This window comes from Prunus mume, linkage group LG7 (genome assembly GCF_029339155.1).
Source record: "Prunus mume cultivar Tortuosa linkage group LG7, ASM2933915v1, whole genome shotgun sequence".
In the NCBI taxonomy this organism is placed as follows: Eukaryota; Viridiplantae; Streptophyta; class Magnoliopsida; order Rosales; family Rosaceae; genus Prunus; species Prunus mume.
The window spans coordinates 10874692-10895744 of NC_142704.1; the positions used below are offsets into that span (position 1 = coordinate 10874692).

At 38.1% G+C, this 21053-nt stretch overlaps 5 protein-coding genes across 11 annotated transcripts; 3 read left to right on the forward strand and 2 right to left on the reverse strand.

Moving 5' to 3' along the window:
• Window positions 1-762: 762 nt before the first annotated feature.
• On the forward strand, window positions 763-6257 carry LOC103338885 (protein REVEILLE 7-like). Of its 5 annotated transcripts, none has more exons than XM_089055887.1 (8): window positions 763-875; window positions 2059-3492; window positions 3717-3793; window positions 4218-4349; window positions 4467-4578; window positions 4664-4725; window positions 4904-5320; window positions 5436-6257. In XM_089055887.1, exons 3-8 carry the CDS (start codon window positions 3782-3784, stop codon window positions 6063-6065), a joined length of 1365 nt encoding a protein of 454 aa, XP_088912013.1. In that variant the 5' UTR covers window positions 763-875; window positions 2059-3492; window positions 3717-3781; the 3' UTR covers window positions 6066-6257. The 5 variants fall into 5 exon arrangements, with proteins under 5 accessions (XP_088912013.1, XP_008240375.2, XP_008240376.2 ...); XM_008242153.3 differs by having other exon boundaries at window positions 2059-2169; XM_008242154.3 differs by lacking the exon at window positions 2059-3492 and having other exon boundaries at window positions 781-875.
• Window positions 6258-6442: 185 nt separating this feature from the next.
• Window positions 6443-9191, reverse strand: LOC103338884 (uncharacterized). Its single transcript, XM_008242151.3, has 4 exons — window positions 8906-9191; window positions 8292-8360; window positions 8058-8164; window positions 6443-6871 (listed from the first exon to the last, which is right to left on the reverse strand). The coding sequence occupies exons 1-4, from the start codon at window positions 9189-9191 to the stop codon at window positions 6782-6784; spliced, it is 552 nt and encodes a 183-aa protein (XP_008240373.2). The 3' UTR covers window positions 6443-6781.
• A 282-nt stretch (window positions 9192-9473) lies between these two features.
• On the forward strand, window positions 9474-12076 carry LOC103338883 (DHHA1 domain protein). 2 transcript variants are annotated; one of them, XR_016128574.1, is made up of 6 exons: window positions 9474-10022; window positions 10109-10243; window positions 10315-10397; window positions 11012-11201; window positions 11631-11736; window positions 11833-12076. XR_016128574.1 is itself a non-coding variant. In XM_008242149.2 (5 exons), exons 1-5 carry the CDS (start codon window positions 9474-9476, stop codon window positions 11923-11925), a joined length of 966 nt encoding a protein of 321 aa, XP_008240371.2. In that variant the 3' UTR covers window positions 11926-12076. The 2 variants fall into 2 exon arrangements, 1 of the variants encoding a protein (XP_008240371.2); XM_008242149.2 differs by lacking the exon at window positions 11012-11201.
• Window positions 12077-12529: 453 nt separating this feature from the next.
• NAC057 (NAC domain containing protein 57) lies at window positions 12530-14887 on the reverse strand. Its single transcript, XM_089055888.1, has 3 exons — window positions 14584-14887; window positions 14112-14425; window positions 12530-12875 (listed from the first exon to the last, which is right to left on the reverse strand). Exons 1-3 carry the CDS (start codon window positions 14738-14740, stop codon window positions 12561-12563), a joined length of 786 nt encoding a protein of 261 aa, XP_088912014.1. The 5' UTR covers window positions 14741-14887; the 3' UTR covers window positions 12530-12560.
• Window positions 14888-15808: 921 nt separating this feature from the next.
• On the forward strand, window positions 15809-19321 carry LOC103338923 (pentatricopeptide (PPR) repeat-containing protein). Of its 2 annotated transcripts, XM_008242195.2 has the most exons (3): window positions 15809-18549; window positions 18653-18794; window positions 18882-19321. In XM_008242195.2, exon 1 carries the CDS (start codon window positions 16006-16008, stop codon window positions 18478-18480), a length of 2475 nt encoding a protein of 824 aa, XP_008240417.2. In that variant the 5' UTR covers window positions 15809-16005; the 3' UTR covers window positions 18481-18549; window positions 18653-18794; window positions 18882-19321. The 2 variants fall into 2 exon arrangements, with proteins under 2 accessions (XP_008240417.2, XP_088898185.1); XM_089042059.1 differs by having other exon boundaries at window positions 18653-19060.
• The last annotated feature ends 1732 nt before the right edge of the window (window positions 19322-21053 follow it).

Below are 21053 nucleotides of genomic sequence, written 5' to 3' on the forward strand. Positions count from 1 at the left end.
TATGATTTTTACAAGAGAATAAAAACTTGTTGGAACATTCATATTCTGATTGTTTGATTGTTTGGTTGTTTGATTGTTTGATTGTTTGTTTGTTTGTTTGTTTGTAGACAAAAAACAATCTGAATATATAAAGATAATGAGTGTGTGTCTTCTCTTCTCTTATTAATCCTAAAAGATCAAAGAAGATATTAATATCATCAATTTGCGTTTGCGTTTCAAGTTTGGCATTGGTACAAACAAACTGAGCCTAATCACATGGGCCAAATTATTTACCCAGAAAGTAGGAAGAGAGGGTTAGGCGGGCAGGCACCTAGTACATACCATGTGAGTGTCAGCAAAGAAGAAAGAAAGAAATCCAAACCTAAAACTAAAACTGAAGCATGCAATGATGCAATTGCAATTGGTCCTGTCCTTTCCTGTCCTGGCCCCTGGATCAACTTTCATGGCTTCATCCATCTGGCCTAAAATGAAGGGACTTGGGATCTGTGGAAGTATCAGACAAACGAACAAGAGCCTCACAAACTTCAAACTTGTTGGTATTATTATCAAAATCCATGTGAGCAGCCTTTACACCTTTGTTTGGTGTTCCACTTCCTTTCCATGCCTACTTTGATTGATTGGTTGGCCTCACTTTGGGTTGGAAATTGGGTGAGGAATGAAGCACCGGTGGATGCCAGCCAATCAGCCAGTGGGGCCTGCACAGGGCAGGCATTGCCAAACAAGCATGCATATGATATGATGATGATATATAATGATACGATCTGAGTGAATCTTTATCCTCCTCCTCCTCCTCCTCCTCCTATCCTAGATAAAAAACAGAAGCTGGTGGTGATCCCACTCCACACCAGAGCCAGCCTCAAAAATTCAATTCCAAGGTAGCATTTGTATTTTATTTATAAGAAATGGGGCCTTCATAATGAAATATGAGATTTTATTCTTATGTTGCAACTACTTTTGAGAACGTGTTATTTTTAACACGAAAATAAGATGAGAGGGAATATGAAAATCACAAACCTCCTTGAGTTTGTCATTTTCATCTCTTAACAATGCATTTATTATTCATGGTTTTTTTTTTTAAATTTTAAATGTAAATACACTTTTTTTTCCCTTCATAAGTAGCATTGCCAGCATTTCATCCATTCTCTTCAAATAACACCTTCCACAAAATAATCACGGTCCAGAAGGGCGTTTTAGAGAAACAAATATCCACCACTGGAATTTTATTATTTGTTTATTTTTCTACGAAAGATCCACCTCTCCATTGGGTGATCGTTATTTGCTTTTGTTTTTGGCTGTGTGTGTGGATCACCGAATGGGTCTGCAGGGCACGTGTCAATGACCTTTTGCTGTTCAACTTCAACCCAGCTAACCAAAGCATAGAAATTTAAGACTCAAATCTTTCCCCCGACCAAGTTGGATACTAGAAACTTGTGGCTGCAAATATTTCAAGGTTTTTTTAAATTAAAAAAATTCTTTTGAGTTTTGGCCTAATAATACTACAAGGTGGGCTCCACTTTTGCTTTTCACACTGCACCTAGTCGTTTAGGCTTCTATTCTAATCTTATCGTTTCCAAAGTCAAGGTTCATCTGGACCGTTCATCTTACTTTAATGCGGTTTTCTCTTTGGAATTTATTTTAATCCCAATGCTAATACTATGTTACAAGGTCCCGGAATGAATTGAATTATTAAAGCATCTTCTACTCTGCAATAATTGTTACTGATATTTTATTTGGTCATTTTTTTTTCTATGAACATATGAATATAGGAGGAAATTCGAACTAAAAACTTCTTTTAGTAATAAAAGAAAACTTAAATGCCAACAAGGTCTAACTCAGTGAAAAATGGCTTAACTTGTAGATTCTAGTCTCAGGTTGAATTCTCAACATCATAGTTTTGTACGTGTATGAGAAATCTTCATCTTCTGTAATTTCGACTATCACTTATAAAAAAAAAAAAATACTCTTATCTGAATCTATAACAATATAATTATTATCTTATAAAGAAAAAAACAGTATAATTAATTTTTGTGATGAATAATAACTCCCTTTTGTTTGAAGATTGAAATTGAGTGGGGTGGAGGCGGTGGGGCCCGAGAGCGTGGCTTTTAGAGAAGGAAGCCACGAAATAAAGTGCAGCTGAGGTGTCAAAAAGCGCAAGATAATAGAGAGGTGGGGACCACCTTAGTTCGTCACACTCTCACCTCCCTACGTCTCTATTTTCAGTAAAATCCACATCCACATTTTTTCCAGATATAATCTTTTTTCAATAATATAAAAGAGATTATTGAAAGCTGAGGGGACACCACTTGCACTTTTCCCACTTTTTCCACTTTTTCCACTTTGCACTTTGCACTTGAGATATGAGATGAGATTTAGAGAGGGACTTGGCCCTTGGCCACCCCTCTTTGTCTCTCCTTGTTTCTTGTGGCTCAGATATTTTCTTCCTTTTCTTTTTTTTCATTTCCACCTATTTTTTCATTTTCTCAAAACGTATTAAATTATAAATTAAGCAAATAAAACAATACTACAGTGAAGAAGGCATTGACTTGCAAGTTAGAGTCTCTCAAGTTCGAATTTCCAGTACATCATAGTTTTTTGTGTGTGTATGTGTGTTTGAGAAATTCCTTCTCTTATAGTTTAGACTAATACATGTATTGAAAAAACAAAAAAAAACCTATCGTTTTTTAGTTTTCTGTGTTTATTTTTTCTCATGATTCTAGAAACTTAGTTGATCTTTGCCGAGTATTCTTAGTCTCCCTTTACGGTATGTGTCTTTCGTACTATTTATTCATATTAATTTAATAAAATTCTATTGCTTTTTGTAAAAAAAATACATATATTATATCTAAATTTAAAATGAAAACAGAAATATCTAATTAGTGAAAACGGAAAGCCTCCTCTCCTGAGTCAGTGTTTGTATTATCCGATCTGGACTGGACTTAATATCTTCCACAAGAATATCATATCAGAGAATGAATAAAAATTAGGAATACAGAATTTTCTTAATTTGGGAGAAAAGCCGAAAAGGTGGGAGACAGAGTATCAGAAAGTGCCGAGTGTCCCCTGCGTTCTCAGCCACAAGATTCCCAGGCCCTTCTCGATTTTTCATTGCCAAATTTGTCAACAAAATTTTCAAAAATAAAAAATACTCACTCTGACGTGGCATCCCCTGCTTTTACTTTCTTCCTCCATATAACCCTGAATTTCTTTGTGCGCTTCTTCTACTATCCTCCTAATCTCTCTCATTTCTCTCTCTCTCTCTGTATTCATCTTCATCTCCTGCTTCTCTGAATTTGGATTTTGCTTCTTCTTTCTTTTTAATCTTATCTTTCTCTTTCGGTTTCGCCTTTTCGTTTCTTTTATTTCCCGAGAATCCGACGGCGGAATCTGTATTTTGTTTCTCGGGAAAAGCCGAGGAGCCTTCTGTTTTCTCAGTTAGAAAAAGAAAACTCTCAAGACAAGTTTGTTTTCAGTCTTTCAGATACCATTGAGGTAAGCTTCTGATTGATCTGGTCTACATAAGCAAAGAACTTTTCTTTTTTTCTAATTTCCCAAAAAAAAAAACACTTTTCTTCTTTTGTGTTTTTATTATTTATTTATAGGAAAAGTCTGCTTGGTTCTTATTTATTATCTTTATTTTTATTTAAATGCAGCGGAATATCCAATTAATGAAAGCTTGTTTGTGTTTCTTTTATTTGTGGGCAATCAATTTCCAGGTGTAGTGCGTTAACCTCTTGCAGTAAGTAACGTGCTGGACTTGTTCTGTTTCTTTTGAGCAGCCATGGCTGTTGAGGTATGCAAATGCAATTTGGCTTACTGTGTTTCAATTTTCTGTCTTTTCAATGAATGATTTTGATTGGGATTTGATTTTAGTTTCCCAATGAGCACTCTCTCTGTTAGGCAATTTTAGATTTAAATATTTCTTAGTACAACTTGTTCCAGTCCAAGATGTGAGAAATTTGACCCTCAACTCAATACCAGATCATGCATAGTTCAGTAGATATATACCACTTTGGGTGAACCTCGTATAGATGGTGCATAATCTTGATTTGAGGTTGGGATTATATGTGTGATTCGGTAATCTCATGTAAAACTGGTGCAGAATTATTTGTGTGTGTTCCTCCCAACTGAATTGTGTACTAATGTTCGACGCTTGTTCACTTGTTTTGACTATGTTGGATGAAAAAGTATCAACCCGACTTTGTGTTTGGCCATAGGATTACAGTGAAGCCACAGGGTCAAACGCCTCTGTTGCAGCTGCCGATTGCAGTCTAAAAGGCGATGCACAATCTAAACCAGTGATTGAACTCAAGGAGATATCTTCCTTTGGCAATGACCATACACCTAAGGTTCCCTTCTTCTCTTAGCTTTCATTTTCGGAGCATTTCTTTTGGCCAAAAATCTATGTACCCTGCTCAAGTTTTGGCTAAATTAATTCTCTCTTTCTTTTCTCCCCCTCACTTCAGATCAGGAAACCTTACACAATTACAAAACAAAGAGAAAAATGGACAGAGGAAGAGCATCACAAGTTCCTTGAAGCCTTGAAATTGTATGGCCGAGGTTGGCGTCAAATAGAAGGTATGTTCAGGGCCGCATAACTCTGTCTAAGAGAAATTTTCTTTTACACAATCTGATGACGAAGTTATTCTTTATCTTCATTCAGAACATGTAGGCACCAAAACTGCAGTTCAGATTCGAAGTCATGCTCAAAAGTTCTTCTCTAAGGTATTAACTTTAGTGAATGCTCTTGACTTGAGTTCATATTTCCTATTATAGTATGCACACGATCGAAACATTTCTTGAGTTAAACGTTTAAGGTCCCATGCCATTAAAACGTCCGTCGGTTGTATTTTCAGCTAGTATTTATTTTTCATTGCATTGATGTGGTTTTTCTTGCTTTCAGGTATCTAAGGAGTCGAGCGGACCTAGCGAAGGCTCCATCACACCAATTGAGATACCTCCTCCGCGGCCTAAGCGGAAGCCTGTGCATCCTTATCCACGTAAATCAGTCGATTCTCTCATTGGATCACCAGAAAGGTCACCGTCCCCGCATTTTTCAGTTTCTGGGAAGGGCCAAGAATCGCCTACTTCAGTATTATCTGCACTTGGTTCAGATGTACTGGGGTCTGCAGCTTTGGACCAGCCTAGCAGATCTGCAACCCCAACTTCATGTACCACTGACATGCGCTCAACCATCTTATCCCATGTTGAAAAAGAGAATGATTACATGACATCCAACTCATCCACTGAAGAAGTGAAAGAGTCCGTGCCATCAATTCAGTTATCTGCCGACTCAACTCCGGAAAAATTTGCGTGCATGGTAAGTGAACTGTAACTGTTATTGTTAATTTTAAATTTTAAATATTGATTCCTCTATTCGGTTTTGGGTTCTGAGTTCTGACTCTGGTTACCCTTGGGTTGATGTGGATGTCCAGAAACATGGATCAGGTTCCAATCACATTGTGAGTACAGAAGGAGATGCTGGCAGTCCAAGAGCTTCCCTAAGTATTAAGCTATTTGGAAGGACGGTTTTGGTATCAGACTTGGATAGACAATCTCCACCTGGTAGTGTTACCAAGGATTCAAAGGCTAAACAAGAGAATTGTCAGAGGGAGAATAATAAGCTTGCTCAAACATTAAGATTGGATGAGTTAGACACGCGTTTGTCACTCGGTGGAATTGTGGAACACCAAAAACAGAGCCCTAATTCTCAGAAAGTTAACCCTGATGCTCCTCCGCCATGGTGGTTTATGCATGATGGTTTAATACCATTTTTTCAAGTCAGATCATGTAACCAAAACTCAGTTCAAATACACGCCAATTCTTGTGCGGATGAAACAATGAAAGAGACGGAAACGTCTTTATCACACGATGGTTCAGTTAGTGCAGTGGAAATTTTAGCAGAGAAGCATTTAGAGGTTGCTGATGCGTTACGCGAAGAGACTCAATCTCTCCCTTGCAGTTCAAGAAAGGGGTTTGCACCATACAAAAGATGCTTAGCAGATAGAAATATGAACTCATCAGGAGAGATGAGGGACAGGCAGCGGGCTCGTGTCTGCTCATAGTTCCCACGGCAGATGTTCTGTTTTCTAGCTTATCGCAATACCCGTATAATTAAAAATCCATGCTTCAGTTTAAATTGTTGGCGTCTGATGTTGCATTTTTTGCAATTTGAAATAACTGTAACGTCGTCCTTTATGGATTAATTCTTTTTACCCTATTCTTTCAATGAAATGATTAGGCTTCAATTCGATACATATTCGTCTCCTAACTGGAACTGGGATTAGACGAGTGGAAATATTTGATACGAACAGTACATAAGATTTCTTTTTTCTTCTTTTTTGACTTGTAATGCGATGCGCAATACCACATTCTTACAACCCCATGAATTTAGTAACTTGAATTGAAGGCGCATATATATATATATATATATATATATATATTTTAATAAAAACATTATATTGATAATCAAGAGGAAAAATCCTCTATCAAAACAAACGAGACCTAAAAAAGAGAGTGTCTCACCTACTAAGATTTAAAATAATTCTGTAATTAAAAAACACAAAAACTTCAGTAAAATCATCTTAAGACTGCCATCATGTCTCTCATGATGGTAGAGTAGTGATAGTCCTTGAACTGCCCCTAAACCGACGCCCAAAGAGATGCCCAAAATTTAATTCTATCCCATAATTCCTCAACCCTTACTCCTCTATGAAGGAGACAGCAGTATACAAGAAGGAGAATTTAGAATTCTAACAAAGTGGACGTTAGAGCCGACTTTTCAATACTGTCTTGGGTTTTGTTTGGGAGTTTGACGGAGCTCTGATCTGGGCTTTGCAACTTCAACAAATATTACTCTGCCATCCAGAAACTGTAAAAACAAAACAAAGAAGAAAAATTCAAAATAGTTTCTTCTGCCAGAGGTGCAGTGTCTCAATTCATATTCAAATTCAGTAGGCTTGACATGCCAAGAACCCAAGGGCCTTGTTTGTCTATTTATGAGGCTGTGCTGTCATGCCTTCCATTCCAGATTAAAATTCAGAAGCCAGTTTGGCTTTTGCCAAGTGCTTACACTGTATGAAACTCATGTGGAGGACTTATCGGAACCCAACTTAACAACGCAAAATTCAAAGAGACTACCAATAGTCCACAGAACAGAAGGCACTTTATTTATACTAGACTCTGCTGATGGACTCACTCTGTAAATAAATCATGTCCGCTCAATCAATGACCAAAGCACACAATCAAGAGAACCTGAACGCAAAATTAACACCAAAAAGTTTGAAACACATGAGCTCTTTGATTGCGATTACTTCCTAGTGGAATTTGAGTGATGGAATGTATCGACGTAGTTTTTTTTTTTTTCGGTCAGAGACTCTTGGTTGCAAAGCATTGGAAACATGGATATAAGACACACTAGTTCTAACCTCAACAACACGAACAATAATTAATGTCTTGGTGATGTTCTATAAATGATGATATGTCATTGTGCATGAGCTGGTTATAAGCTATGCTACCAAAGACTGATATTGTTGCTTCATTTGTTTGGAGCCCGATAGTCCGAGAGAGTACCTCAGCCTTCAAAACAGTTGAAGAGTGCTGCTTTTGTGCATGTTTGTAGAAATAATAGAACAAATAGATCAACAGACTGAATCAGACTAATAACCCGAGCAATACCAGGACAAATTGGGTCATCTAAGACACTAACGGATACAAAGACACACGCATAAAGCAAGCAGTATGAGACTATCAATCAAGGAAGGCAAATTTCTCGACCAGGTGTGCATTAGGAATTGTTAGTTCTACTGAAAATCCTCAACTAGAAGGATCTTTGGCTTCACATGCAACTAATGGTCAAAAGTCTTATATACACAAATAGTTGTTTCATACACTGGCCAGGACTCGCTCGCATCTCTCCCTCAAGCACTGATGGTAATGGTATATTGTATGAATCTGATATATCATCAGTAAGTGGTGCAGTGTCATTTGTTTCCTAGTTTTTTCATCTTGTTTTCAAAAGAAAGAAAGGAAAGAGAAGCCTCTTGGCCAGGACATACCTTTCCGTGCATTCCCTCGATAGCCTTTTGAGATTCCTCTTCAGTTGCATAGCGGAGAAAAGCAAAGCCTCTTGGCCTATTTGCTATTCTATCCATCACCAAATTGACTATAAATGAAAAGCAGATTCTTAAGAGAGTGAAAAGAAATAACCAATAGCTGACCCATAAAAACACTGACAGATGCTATAGGCAGCTCAACTAAGAAAAGGAACATGTTAACATCTTTGCTCTCACCTTCTACAAGTTGTCCAAAATTCTGGAAAGCATTTCGCAAACTCTCCTCAGTGGTGCGAAATGAAAGCCCTGCATGACAAAGCATATTAATTGTGATGTTTTGTTCCACTCTGAACTCTGAAGAGTCGTAGACAGAGCAATAAACTTCAATTTTGAGAAAATATTGAGAACCATATGAGAAATTGAACAATACCCCGTCATTGATACGTAATATGCATTCTATTAACATACAGTTTGAACTGTGGGGATCCTTGTTTTCATATCTTAGACACATGAGTCCATGACTCCACGAGTGTTGGTTAGCCAAGAGGACCCAAGTGCATAAATTGTCCATCAAGCCTACAGACCTCCTAAAGTATGGTGCTTTACAATGTAAATTGGACAGAGTTTTCAGAGGCTAATCCTAGTCCAAATCAAGTTTTTTCTTCTTCTTCTTCTTTTTTTCTTTTGCAGAGCAGCAGGAGTAGAATTGTAATTCAGGTAAACAGAATATAGATTAGAGAATGCCACTATTGTATGTATCATCAACAACAAAAACCCAATAGCATTTGTGCATCATTATACTGCAAAACATGTTAACGGATATTAGATTAGGAAAGAGAGAACTGACTGACCACTGACGTAAAGCTTGGTAGAGGTGTTGGGAGAATAGGAAGGAGAAGAAGACGAAAGAGACGCCAAAGGTAAGAAGGTGCGGCGTTTGTGCCTGGGAGAGGAGGAAAGGCAAGGGAGTAACTGCTTCCGCCAACCACAATAAGTTAATGAGGAACTGGAATTGCCCGTAATACTGATACAGCAGCCCACCTGAGACTCAGATGTTTTCTGTTGCTTGTGCCTGCTACTGGTATCGGCCGAAGCCCATAGATTTGGAGCGCTCCTGAGGACGACGCTCGTTGTCATTTTGGGAAGAATCAACTATCAGTCAGTATGTGAACTACGAAGGTGAATTACAGACTTGTACTCGGCGAGCGAGAGACTTATCTTCTTCTACCACGTTGTAGTTTACCGGCTAAATTACTATTTTCCCCCTAATTTTACTCTTGCCTAATTTATTTAATCTTTTACAAACAAAAATAAAAGAAAAAGGGGAAAAAAAGAAAAAAGAAAAAACCAGTTAAAATTAGAGGCAGCAGAGCGGCGGACATTAGTTGTGCAGCAGCTTTGTGCAGGAGCGCGAGAACCATGAAAGCGGCGGTGCTGTATCACTATCCTTGCCCAGACGGTGCGTTTGCTGCTTTGGCCGCCCACCTCTACTTCTCAGCCATGTCTATGGAAGAACTCCTCTTCTTCCCCAACACCGTCTACAGCCCCATCACCCCCCAACACCTCCCTCTCCACCAGATCGACCGCCTCTACCTCCTTGACTTTGTGGGTCCCCCTGGTTTTGTCCAGGAGATCTCTTCCAGGGTCCCCAGCGTCGTCGTTCTGGACCACCACAAGACTGCCCTCGAAACGACGCGCATTGATGAAAACGTCACCGGTGTCCTAGACATGAACAGGAGCGGGGCCACCATTGCTTTTGATTACTTCAAAAGCAAAATTGGCGGTGACAGTGGCGACAAGAACGAGGCGGTGGTTGCTCAGTTTGACAGAGTGAGGAGGCTGTTCGAATATGTGGAGGATGGGGATCTCTGGAGGTGGAGCCTCCCTAATAGTAAAGCTTTCAGTAGTGGGCTCAAAGATTTAAACTTTCAATACGACGTCGGCCTCAACCCGTCTTTGTTCCAACAAGTAATTTGCTTGTTTCTTTCTTAATAATATAGTTGAATTCGTTTTTTAAAATTTATGATCTTTTTTTTTTTGGTTCCCCTGAGCAGCTGCTTTCTTTGGATTTGGAGTCCTTAATTAGTCAAGGAATGGCGAGCTTATCAAAAAAGCAGAAATTAATAGATGAAGCTCTCAATCGGTCTTATGAAATTGCACTTGGGGGTGGAGCCTTTGGACATTGCCTGGTATATACTTCCTCTGATTCTCTGCATGTAAAAGATGGAAAATTGATTGTAAATGCATAATCTTTTTGTAGGCTGTCAACGCAGATTCTATCTCAGAGTTGAGGAGTGAACTCGGACATCAATTAGCTACTAAAAGCCGTAGTCTAAACTTAAGGTTTGTGGCATTCTACTTATTCACTCATGTTATCTTGAAATATATGCATTTCTCGGATTTGTGTTCTGTTCATTCTGTGTTGTTGAAAATTAACTTGGTCACTTTAGGAAATGGATGGTATCTGTGGGATTCTGTTCCTTGTTTGTGAAAATTCTTTCCAAGTTTCTTGGCTTGGTTTTGCTTTCTTTAGATGTGCTGCTGATTGCCAGTGTATTTTACTTATCACATTCCAATTTTCGTCTTTAAATGTTTCATCCACAAACAGTGTTGAATGCAGAAAACTATAAGTGGACTTAAACAATTGCATGATGAATTTAGCATTTTTCCTCCTTAGCCATAAATGATTATAGCATTGGAGTGACATCTCATATAGGAGAAACTGGTTAGTTTCCTCGATTATTATGGTTTTTCATACAATTGTGGTCAATTTTTTTTTTTTTTTTTTCTTCTCAATATTTATTCAATGGAGAAAATACCCTCAGTTGAAAGGGCAACTAATAATAGATGTTCAGTTGTGGTCTCCGTAAAGGGGAAACTACTCAATTCTGGAATCCCATCCTCCAGAAACTGAGCTTTCTTAGATTCTTAGTCCTTTCTATCCATTCTCTCTGAAGGGGTCACAGAACACGTCTTATGAGCTCCTCCATTTGGGAAAGCAGTTCCTCAACTATCAACCACAGCAATCTTTTCAAGAGCTGCATTTGCGAGTTTGATATTGTCAATCAAGGAATTTATTTGAGGAACCAGTTGCTCCGTTTGGAAATGGCTTCACAAATAAAATCTTTTATGAAGATTTTTTACCGGGTAAAATGTCTGGTGGATTGTATATTAGTTCATATAACCTATGTTAGAATCCTTTTTCACACTGCTCGAGTAAAATTCATGATTTCATCATGTCTTTCTGTTTGAGATTGATGTGGAACGGATGGGCATATCCTGCCATCTGCATTTTTCAGAACTTTTTCCATTATATTTTGTTAGTAAGATGGGAAATTGGCTTTTATCTCTGTTTATTGAGGTTGTTCTCTACAATAGCATGTTGATATACTTAGACATTGGTTTCCCAAGTGGAAGATACTCCCCTTTTTCATCACCTCCTGTGATTTTACCCTTGTGGATTTCGAATGCGCATTCAATAACTTGTTTGATATGTACTTTAAGGTGTCACTAAAATGTCTGTTTCTTCATCCTTCCGATTTCATGTCCTTTTTTTCCCTTTCAAATTCTCTTTAGGGGTGTCGGGGCTGTTGTATACAGAGTCTCAGAGCTTGAAAATGACCAAATGCTTAAAATAAGCCTTAGGAGTGTGGACACCGAAGACACGACGCCCATCTCACAGGTTGTTCCTTCGTCACAGATGATTCCTGCCTGTTACATGGCATGGCATATACAGTACTTTAAAAAAGCTAAAATCGAATATGCATTTTCTTCTCAGGAGTTTGGAGGCGGTGGGCATCAAAGCGCTAGTTCCTTCATGTTAGGCTCTGCAGAATTCGAGCAGTGGAAGATTGGCTTTGTTGCTTTGTGACATGAAGCAATCACTGCTGGCTGTCCAAAATGTACAGGACAACATGGTGGTCGAAATGTTTGTCTCTCTGCATAATTTTGGAACAAGAATATCTTGCAGTACTATTGTTCTTCAAATTTTATTACATCGAAAGAGACGCGGGATGAAACCAGCAGAGGAAACTGTAAAGACCTCGAAGAAATTAAACATTGAGTGGCACACACAACATTACAAACTAGAAACTGTAAACATTAATATGCCATTAGTTCAAGAGGCCAACATCGAAATCCAATTGCTAAAAATGTTGCATACAATTTTATTCCACAACACCCCACCCAAAGCACCTCCAGAAAGAGGTCGAGTCGACATCAAAATCTCTAGACTAGAGTCATCTGATAATCTGACTCTAGAGAAGCCACCAACCAAACCGTCCTAAAATGGCTAAAGCCAGCTAAAAATGATTAATCAATCTACAAATTGATGAAGGATATATAATGAAAAACCCTTACAAACTTGGTCTGGTTTTCTTTTATGAAATCGTGTATGTATGTTTCATTTTATTGTAAGAAAATTGCATCAGTGTGCATGCATTTTTTCAAGTTATTTACCACCAATCCAGCCATCAGATCCAAAAGCTCAGGGAAATATTTATTTAGTTAGTTTGTGAAGGGGACATGAGAGAGGTGCTCTTCAGCAGGCATAGCAGGGTTAGTAGAACACTGGTGCATCCATGGATCATCTGTGATGAACTGCATCCATGAATCGTCTTTGTCATCTTCCTCCAGGCACGACGATGCTGTCATCGGAATATCCGGCGACATGGTTTCACAATCATTAAAATTTGTAGCACTACCAGTGGTACCTTGTGATGATCTTTCCTGAATTAGGGAGGCACTATATTGCCCTTGCTGCTCTTCCATCTCCGAGCAAATTCCATTTTTCTTGAACACGCGACATAATGCAAAAGAATCCTGCATGCGCGTTAGGGTTACGTTGGTGGTCATGCTCAATATTAGTCACCCTTAAATTCATCATGCAACTTAAGTGAGGAGGATGTAAAATTCAAAACTAGTTAAATTAAAATTGTGCAGTGCAACAAAAAATACACGAATGAGGATCGTGATGAAGTTAATAATTTTAATTTTAAATTCTTATGGTAAAAGCGTAAAGGGGATGCGGATAATATATAATTGATCTTGTTTTGGACTTTGGAATAAAGTAAAAAGTCCCCGACACCTTCTTACATAATGAAAGTGATGCGGACTGCAGAGGGTGGCTGCTTTTTGTGGTTTGGAATACGCCAAGTAACTTAATTAGGTTTACAATCGTCAAGTCCAGATATCATAGAATGATTAAGCCTAAATACAATTCCTAAGCTTGAGTTAAAGGGATATCTTCTGAATCATGCGGAGGATTGTACTTTTGTCTCATTACAAAAAGACAAAGCGAAGCTTATCAGCTTTTTCTCACTAACAAGAGATCTCCAAGTGATCCAGTGCAAGCAACGAATATGTCTGTGCGTCAGGGATTTGAAGGATCGATCTATTTCAAGGGGTAGGGTAGGGTAGGGTAGGGTAGGGATATTGGAAATTGGAATAGTAGACAAAACACTCAAGTATATCATATGAGATCTGTGTGTTATTCATAAATAAGCTTCCAATTCCATTTCCATGCAACTCATGCAAGTTTTACGTTCCTAGATTTTTCATTCCAAAGCCTTCTGATCAATTGCTGCTAGTATACTATAGTAGTAGCTAGTGTTGATTATTAGATTGTTAATGAAGCTAGCCTGCCTTTGCATCCCACGCTGTAAAAGAGGTGGAAATTATATAATAAAAGCAAGATAAAAGAAATGCTTTTCTTACTGACTCAAGCATGCTTGATGCTTTTCGAGTCAAATAGATCGATCGTCGCATGTGTCAAAGAGTCATTCAGAATATATAAACCAGTATATTAATTTCTCCCAATATTTATAATATTTTATATACTAATTAGCAAAATGATATATACATTTTGTAGTGATTAAATTAATTGAAGTGACGAAAATTATTTCATGTATCGCACTGCACTCTTTTATTTTTAATTTTTTTGGTAAGATGATGAGTAACATGATCAGTTCCATTCCATGCATGCATGCAACCATATACTATAATATTAAGTAATTAATTAATAATATGCGTGGATTAAATATGTATGATGTTACCTACCTGAATGGCGGCACAAGGGGATGAGGAAGAGGAAGAGGAAGAGGTGTCGTCGGAGCATGAGTCCTTGTCATCAAGACGATATTCGTGCATGACCCAATCGGTGCGAATTCCCTGAGGGGCTCGCCCTCTGTAGTAAACTAGTGTCTTCTTCATTCCTATGGCTCGATTCTGGCATGTTACTCTCCTGTCTTTCCCAGTAGACTTCCAGTATCCTGCTCTCGTCGCTCTGTTTGTTCTAAATCCATTTGGGTATTTTCGATCCCGGGGTCCAAAGAAGTACCATTCCGGGTCTCTACTTGGCAAAAATGATTTTTCTGCATACAACAAACATACATATATCAATGTCATTGCCATATATATATATAACAAGTATAGTTGTATATATAGATCGAACTGGAATGATCATGTCGAGGGTAATTAATTAAGATTAAGAAGGTAGTAATTAAATTTAAGATGGATGATCGATCATCACCTGCTAATTCCCAAGGCTCGCATTTGTAGAGATCAACTTCAGGAATGATATCAAGCTCAATCTCTTGGCCATTAATTTTCCTCTTGAGATAATAATTCACAAGCTCTTCGTCTGTTGGATGGAACCTGAAACCAGGAGGTAATCCCACTGGCGCCATTAATTATATGATGATCAGAGCTTCCTGTTTACGCACTCACGCAACGCACGCTTGCTTTTCAGTTTGATTAATTGTGTTCCTTCCTTGGTCGTCGTCCTTGATTCTCCTTGTTGCTAGCTCTTGCTACCTGACGATTTATAGCACCATTCATGCATCATGGTCAGTTTATATATAAAGGAAAAGACTCAAGGTCCCTTATTTTCCTCGCTCCTCTTCAGGACCTCACACTTTTCCTTTTCCAGATTCTCAGACAAAACCTTCTTCTTATTGACGCTTCTCTTCCTGCATTTTTTTATCTGTTTTTTTTTTTTTTTTGGGGTCATTTGTGTTATAATATATATATATATATATGTGTGTGTGTATTCAATTCATGTTTTCAAATAAAGATACTTATCTTGCTAGATTGGGTATCTAAACCGCACATACTGACTTAATTAAGTTAATCATCAAAAACATTTTCCCATATATGAATTAACATATGCATATAACTTTTGAGTTTCTTATTCATTCTTACAGGTACAGCAACATCGATTCATTTGCTGGGAAATTTTAAACACAAAAAAAAAAGGGCTCTTTAAACTTTTATCTTTATTAATTTAGAGCATATACATTCCGACCAACAACAACAACAAAAGCTGCATATACAGGTCACCACAGTGGCAAATGTGTTTCTCGTTGTTGCAAAATTAATTTGGGGTTAACACGCATGCAGTATATCTACTACTCTACTGGTAAGTTGGGGAAGTATATACATACATATATATATATATATATATGGTGACATCACCACGACAATAAAGACGACGATGATGACAACAACGATATATATACATCTGTGTGTTTGTGTGTGGATTAGTATAATAATTTAATTTGTAGTCTTCTTTTTGCTTGTTTCTTGTACTTCCATCTACCAGCTATTACCAAGTCTTAATCATGCTTTAGTCAGTGTCACGAGACAATTTAATTACTGGGTTGTTCTATTAGAAAAGTGCGAGACAATTCATAAGTTATTAGAAAAGTGCCCTACGTTTTAAACAAATGAGATGGAAAATAAGATAAGGGGAAGAATTCTTTAAAAACTACTGGCTTACCTTTAATTTTCTTCCGGGAGTTAATAAAGAATCAAATCTGGTTCAGTTCAGATGATAACGTATCGATTTGGTCACCTACATAAAACGCACCCACAACCAACCCGCCATTGTTTGTGGGGGAGTCGTTAATTTGGTCCCAAAGACAAAGACAAAGCCAAATTAACGAACAAGGAAATGTTATGGTTGGCCACCGCAAGACGACTCACTCGACGCCAATTTGTTGACCAATTTACAACTCAACCACTTGCCTTAGTGATACTAGCAACCAGAACACACGGCTTTTCCACAAATACCCTCACTTCTCTCGACTCTTATTATGCAAACCTTGTTCAAGCCTGCATTCGATCTAAATCTCTCCCTCAAGCCAAGAAAATCCATCAACATCTCTTGAAAAACACTACCCGCCTCAAGGACACCTCCTTTTTACTTGAAAAAGTAGCCCATTTGTATATAGCCTGCAATCAAGTTGACCTCGCATCCCGCGTGTTCGATGAAATTCCCCAACCAAGTGTTATTCTTTGGAACCTTCTCATAAGAGCATACGCATGGAATGGACCCTTTGAACGAGCCATCCACTTGTACTATGACTTGCTCCAATCGGGTGTTAAGCCCACTAAGTACACTTACCCGTTTGTTCTCAAGGCCTGCACGGGTTTACAAGCACTGGAAGCTGGTAGAGAGATACATGAGCATGCCAAAGCACTTGGGCTTGCCTCTGATGTCTATGTTTGCACTGCTTTGATTGACCTCTATGCCAAGTGCGGCGACTTGGCAGAGGCACAGGCCGTCTTCCATGGTATGTTGTATAAAGATGTCGTGGCATGGAATGCTATGATTGCCGGGTTTTCGCTTCATGGTCTTTATGATGACACTATACAAATGCTTGTTCAAATGCAGAAAGCTGGAACAAGTCCAAACGCTTCCACCATTGTTGCAGTTCTTCCCACAGTTGCACAAGCTAATGCATTGAGCCAAGGGAAGGCAATGCACGGTTTCTCCCTAAGAAGGAGCCTCAGTGGTGAAGTGGTGCTTGGAACTGGGCTTTTGGATATGTATTCTAAATGTCAGTGCATAGCTTATGCGAGGAGAATATTTGATGCAATTGATGTCAAGAACGAGGTTTGTTGGAGCGCTATGATAGGTGCGTATGTGATCTGTGACTCTATGAGAGAGGCGATGGCGTTATTTGATGAAATGGTGCTAAGAAAGGAAATAAATCCAACACCGGTAACTCTTGGGAGTATACTCCGAGCTTGCACAAAGCTAACTGATCTGAGTAGAGGGAGACGAGTACATTGTTATGCAATTAAATCTGGGTTTGATTTAAACACAATGGTGGGAAACACAATCCTGTCTATGTATGCAAAGTGTGGGATCATAGATGACGCAGTCATATTCTTTGATAAAATGAATTCAAAAGATACAGTTTCTTATAGTGCTATCATCTCAGGCTGCGTGCAGAATGGTTATGCAAAGGAAGCTTTACTTATATTTCATCATATGCAATTGTCCGGGTTTGATCCAGATTTGGCAACCATGGTGGGTGTTTTGCCAGCTTGTTCACATTTGGCTGCTCTTCAACATGGGGCCTGTGGTCACGCTTATTCAATTGTTCATGGTTTCGGTACTGACACCTCAATTTGTAATGTCTTAATAGACATGTACTCAAAGTGTGGGAAGATTAATAGAGGTAGACAAGTTTTTGACAGAATGGTTACGCGGGATATTATCTCATGGAATGCAATGATAGTTGGTTATGGGATTCATGGCCTTGGGATGGAAGCTATTTCACAGTTCCATCATATGCTGGCAGCTGGCATTAAGCCCGACGACGTGACTTTCATTGGTCTCTTATCTGCTTGCAGCCATTCGGGGCTTGTCACCGAAGGCAAACACTGGTTTAGTGCTATGAGTGAGGATTTCAACATAACCCCGAGGATGGAACATTACATATGCATGGTGGATCTTCTCGGCCGGGCTGGACTTTTGGCGGAGGCACACGTTTTCATCCAAAAAATGCCATTTGAGGCTGATGTTCGTGTGTGGAGTGCACTGCTTGCTGCATGTAGGGTCCACAATAATATTGAACTTGGGGAAGAAGTATCCAAGAAAATTCAGGGGAAAGGATTCGAAGGTACTGGAAATTTGGTCCTTTTATCTAACATATACAGCGCTGTTGGGAGATGGGATGATGCAGCCTATGTCAGAATCAAGCAGAAGGGCCAAGGCCTTAAGAAGAGTCCAGGATGCAGTTGGGTTGAGATAAACGGGATTATTCATGGATTTGTTGGTGGAGATCAGTCCCATCCTCAATCAGCTCAGATACATGAAAAACTAGAGGAACTACTAGTAGATATGAAAAGGCTGGGATATTGTGCAGAAAATAGTTTTGTTTTACAAGATGTTGAGGAAGAGGAGAAAGAAAGAATCCTCCTTTATCATAGTGAGAAGCTAGCCATTGCTTACGCAATTCTTAGTCTGAGGCCAGGCAAACCCATCTTAGTTACCAAAAATTTGCGGGTTTGTGGTGATTGCCATGCTGCCATAAAGGTCATCACTCTTATTACAAAGAGAGAAATAATTGTAAGAGATTTGAGTCGGTTTCATCATTTCCAAGATGGAATTTGCAGTTGTGCTGACTTCTGGTGAAGAAGAAGATTCATGGGTGCATTCAACCTTCCCGTTGTCCCTTTGGCTTTATGATTATTGCCTTAGCAGGTTAGTTTCATTTGCGGTTGATTGAGCAATTTCATTACATTGACAAGTTTTAGTTGCTGCATATATTATTGAATAATTGGTTTTCTTTTTACTTTGAAAACAGGATAAGAAATTTACTTGCCTTTGAGAGCAGTGCATTGGGATGTGGCAGGCACTTCGATTCATTCCCTTTTAAAAATGGTGGCCAAACATTTTGGAAGATTCAATAAAAGAGGAACTGAATGATAGCTCAGAGCTTTTGGAATGTGAGTCTGGATTTATACTATGGAATGGATGAATTTTCTTTTATTTTGCTTTGTTTTTCTACTTCTGATGAACTCCTTTGCAAACAGTGCAAACGCCCTCTGAGTCCACTGGATTGATAGAGGATTTTGGTGTAGGTCAGATATTCTATCTTTATCAGTTCTTTACCCAAATCAGAGAAGAAGAAAACAAAGGACAGAGTATAAGCATATAATATCATGTGTATAGTGTATAGACTTGACAGGAAAACAAATGAGTTGAGTTGGCATAATAATTTGTTTAATGACCATGAATTTGTAGAAAGAATGAAACTCCAATGAGCTTCCAATTAGGTGAGTGATGTTGGGCTCTCTGTCTGTAGGTGTAGGAAGATTATAAAAGTCTCTTATCTTCTTCTCCATTTGGTGCGCATTGCTGATCTGCACTTCAAATGAGAGAGGCTTCTATTTGCTGGGACATTAGTAGAAAAACCCATCATGCTAATATAATATTAAGGTTTTTACCTTGATATGATTGGTTGCTTGCTTCATGTCTGCGCTACTCCTACTTTGTTTGGTATCATCTTCTTACAATATTATTCACAAAACTAATAAACTAAACGTGCAACTTCATGGGGTAAGAGTGGCATTAATCACTTGTTTTAGTCTTAAACACTTTTTTCTTGTTTTTTCTTTTTCTTTTTCTCTTACACTCATTTATTGGGATTTAGTGACTTGTCTTTCGAAATATAGATTACTCACCTTCTCTCATGATTCTCATAATAAATTTGTCTTACATTATATGCAGTGCACTATGACTCTGTAATAGGTAGGATAGGATTAGCATTATAATAAAGGAATTATGCCCCACTACCCCACCAAACCCACTAGTTTATTCAAATGACCTCACGAGTCACGAACCATGCACCTCTCCTCTCATTGATACAAAAGAATCCCTCCATTTATTTATTGTTTTTTTTCTTTATTTTATTTGAATTGCATTGGAAAATAATGAGCATGAAAGTAAGTATCAGCTCATAAGGGACTCAGCAATTTACAAACTTACAAGATATTGACAAGGCGACATGTCGATAATTGCTAATCAATTTGGTGTAAATTCAATCCAAATGACAAAGTCACATGTCGATGATTACTAATCAAATTGGAGGGCTGCCTGCCTGCCTATTACTAATCAAAACCATGCCAAATGCAAATACAGTGGCCACCTACCTCTTTACCGTTTATCTAACCACATTAAATATGTGTGCAATATCCAGGCCAGGCCAAGCCAAGTACATACATGATACATACGACACACACACATATATGATATATTTGCATTTATAAAAAAAGTTAACCATCTAACCTAAACATTATTATTATTTTAGAAACAACTCAAGATGGTTTTTACAAAAATATAAACAAATGTATGACATTAGCTGGCTTTAATTGGAATATCGACAGTGAAGTTGATGTAGTGCGTAATTGGCCAAATTTTAAAAAACATTGAGTTTCCTATTAATGAAATTGAAACTTCAGAGCTCATTTCAATAATGACCTTAAATTTGAAGATACGCTTTTTTCATTTTCTATTTACTTGAGTTATACTTGTTGTGTTGCATATCCAAGCTCCCGCAACCCTAACCCACAACCACAAAGCATGCATTATTTATAACCCCAAAAAAAAGAAAAAAAGAAAAGAAAAAAAAGAGTAGCATCCACCACGCCCCAATGATGGTGGAATTATATGAAAGTATAGGTGGAAATAATAGTGCATTCCATTTATTGGTGGATGGTGGTACTACATCTTTTTGTAACATGATGTATGATCTATGAATAACGCATATCTTAACATTATAAGAAATGGTAATATATATATAATTCTATTTATGAACAAGTTTGAAGTTAAGTTGAGGTGAATTGACACGCACCAAATGAGCTGTTAGCATAATTGAATCACATTATTAAATAAGAAATCAAGTGGAGTCAACTTCACATGTATTCATGTTAACAAATAAATACTGTTTTTTGTTTTAATTTAAAATTAGGGCCAGTTTGGCATTCTTTGTCTTTATGAAAATAATCATTGTCGATTCTTTGTGAGAGAAATCATTTGTGAGAGAAAGTAGTTTAGCGTTTGGTAAAATTTTTGTTAAAAGGGTTGTTGATGTTGATTTTACGCATAATCGAAAAATGATTGCTGCATAATCATTAAACCTAACACTCTTCAAAACCGATTCTGCATAATCGAAAATGAAAGCACCTAATTAGTGCTTTCCTTAT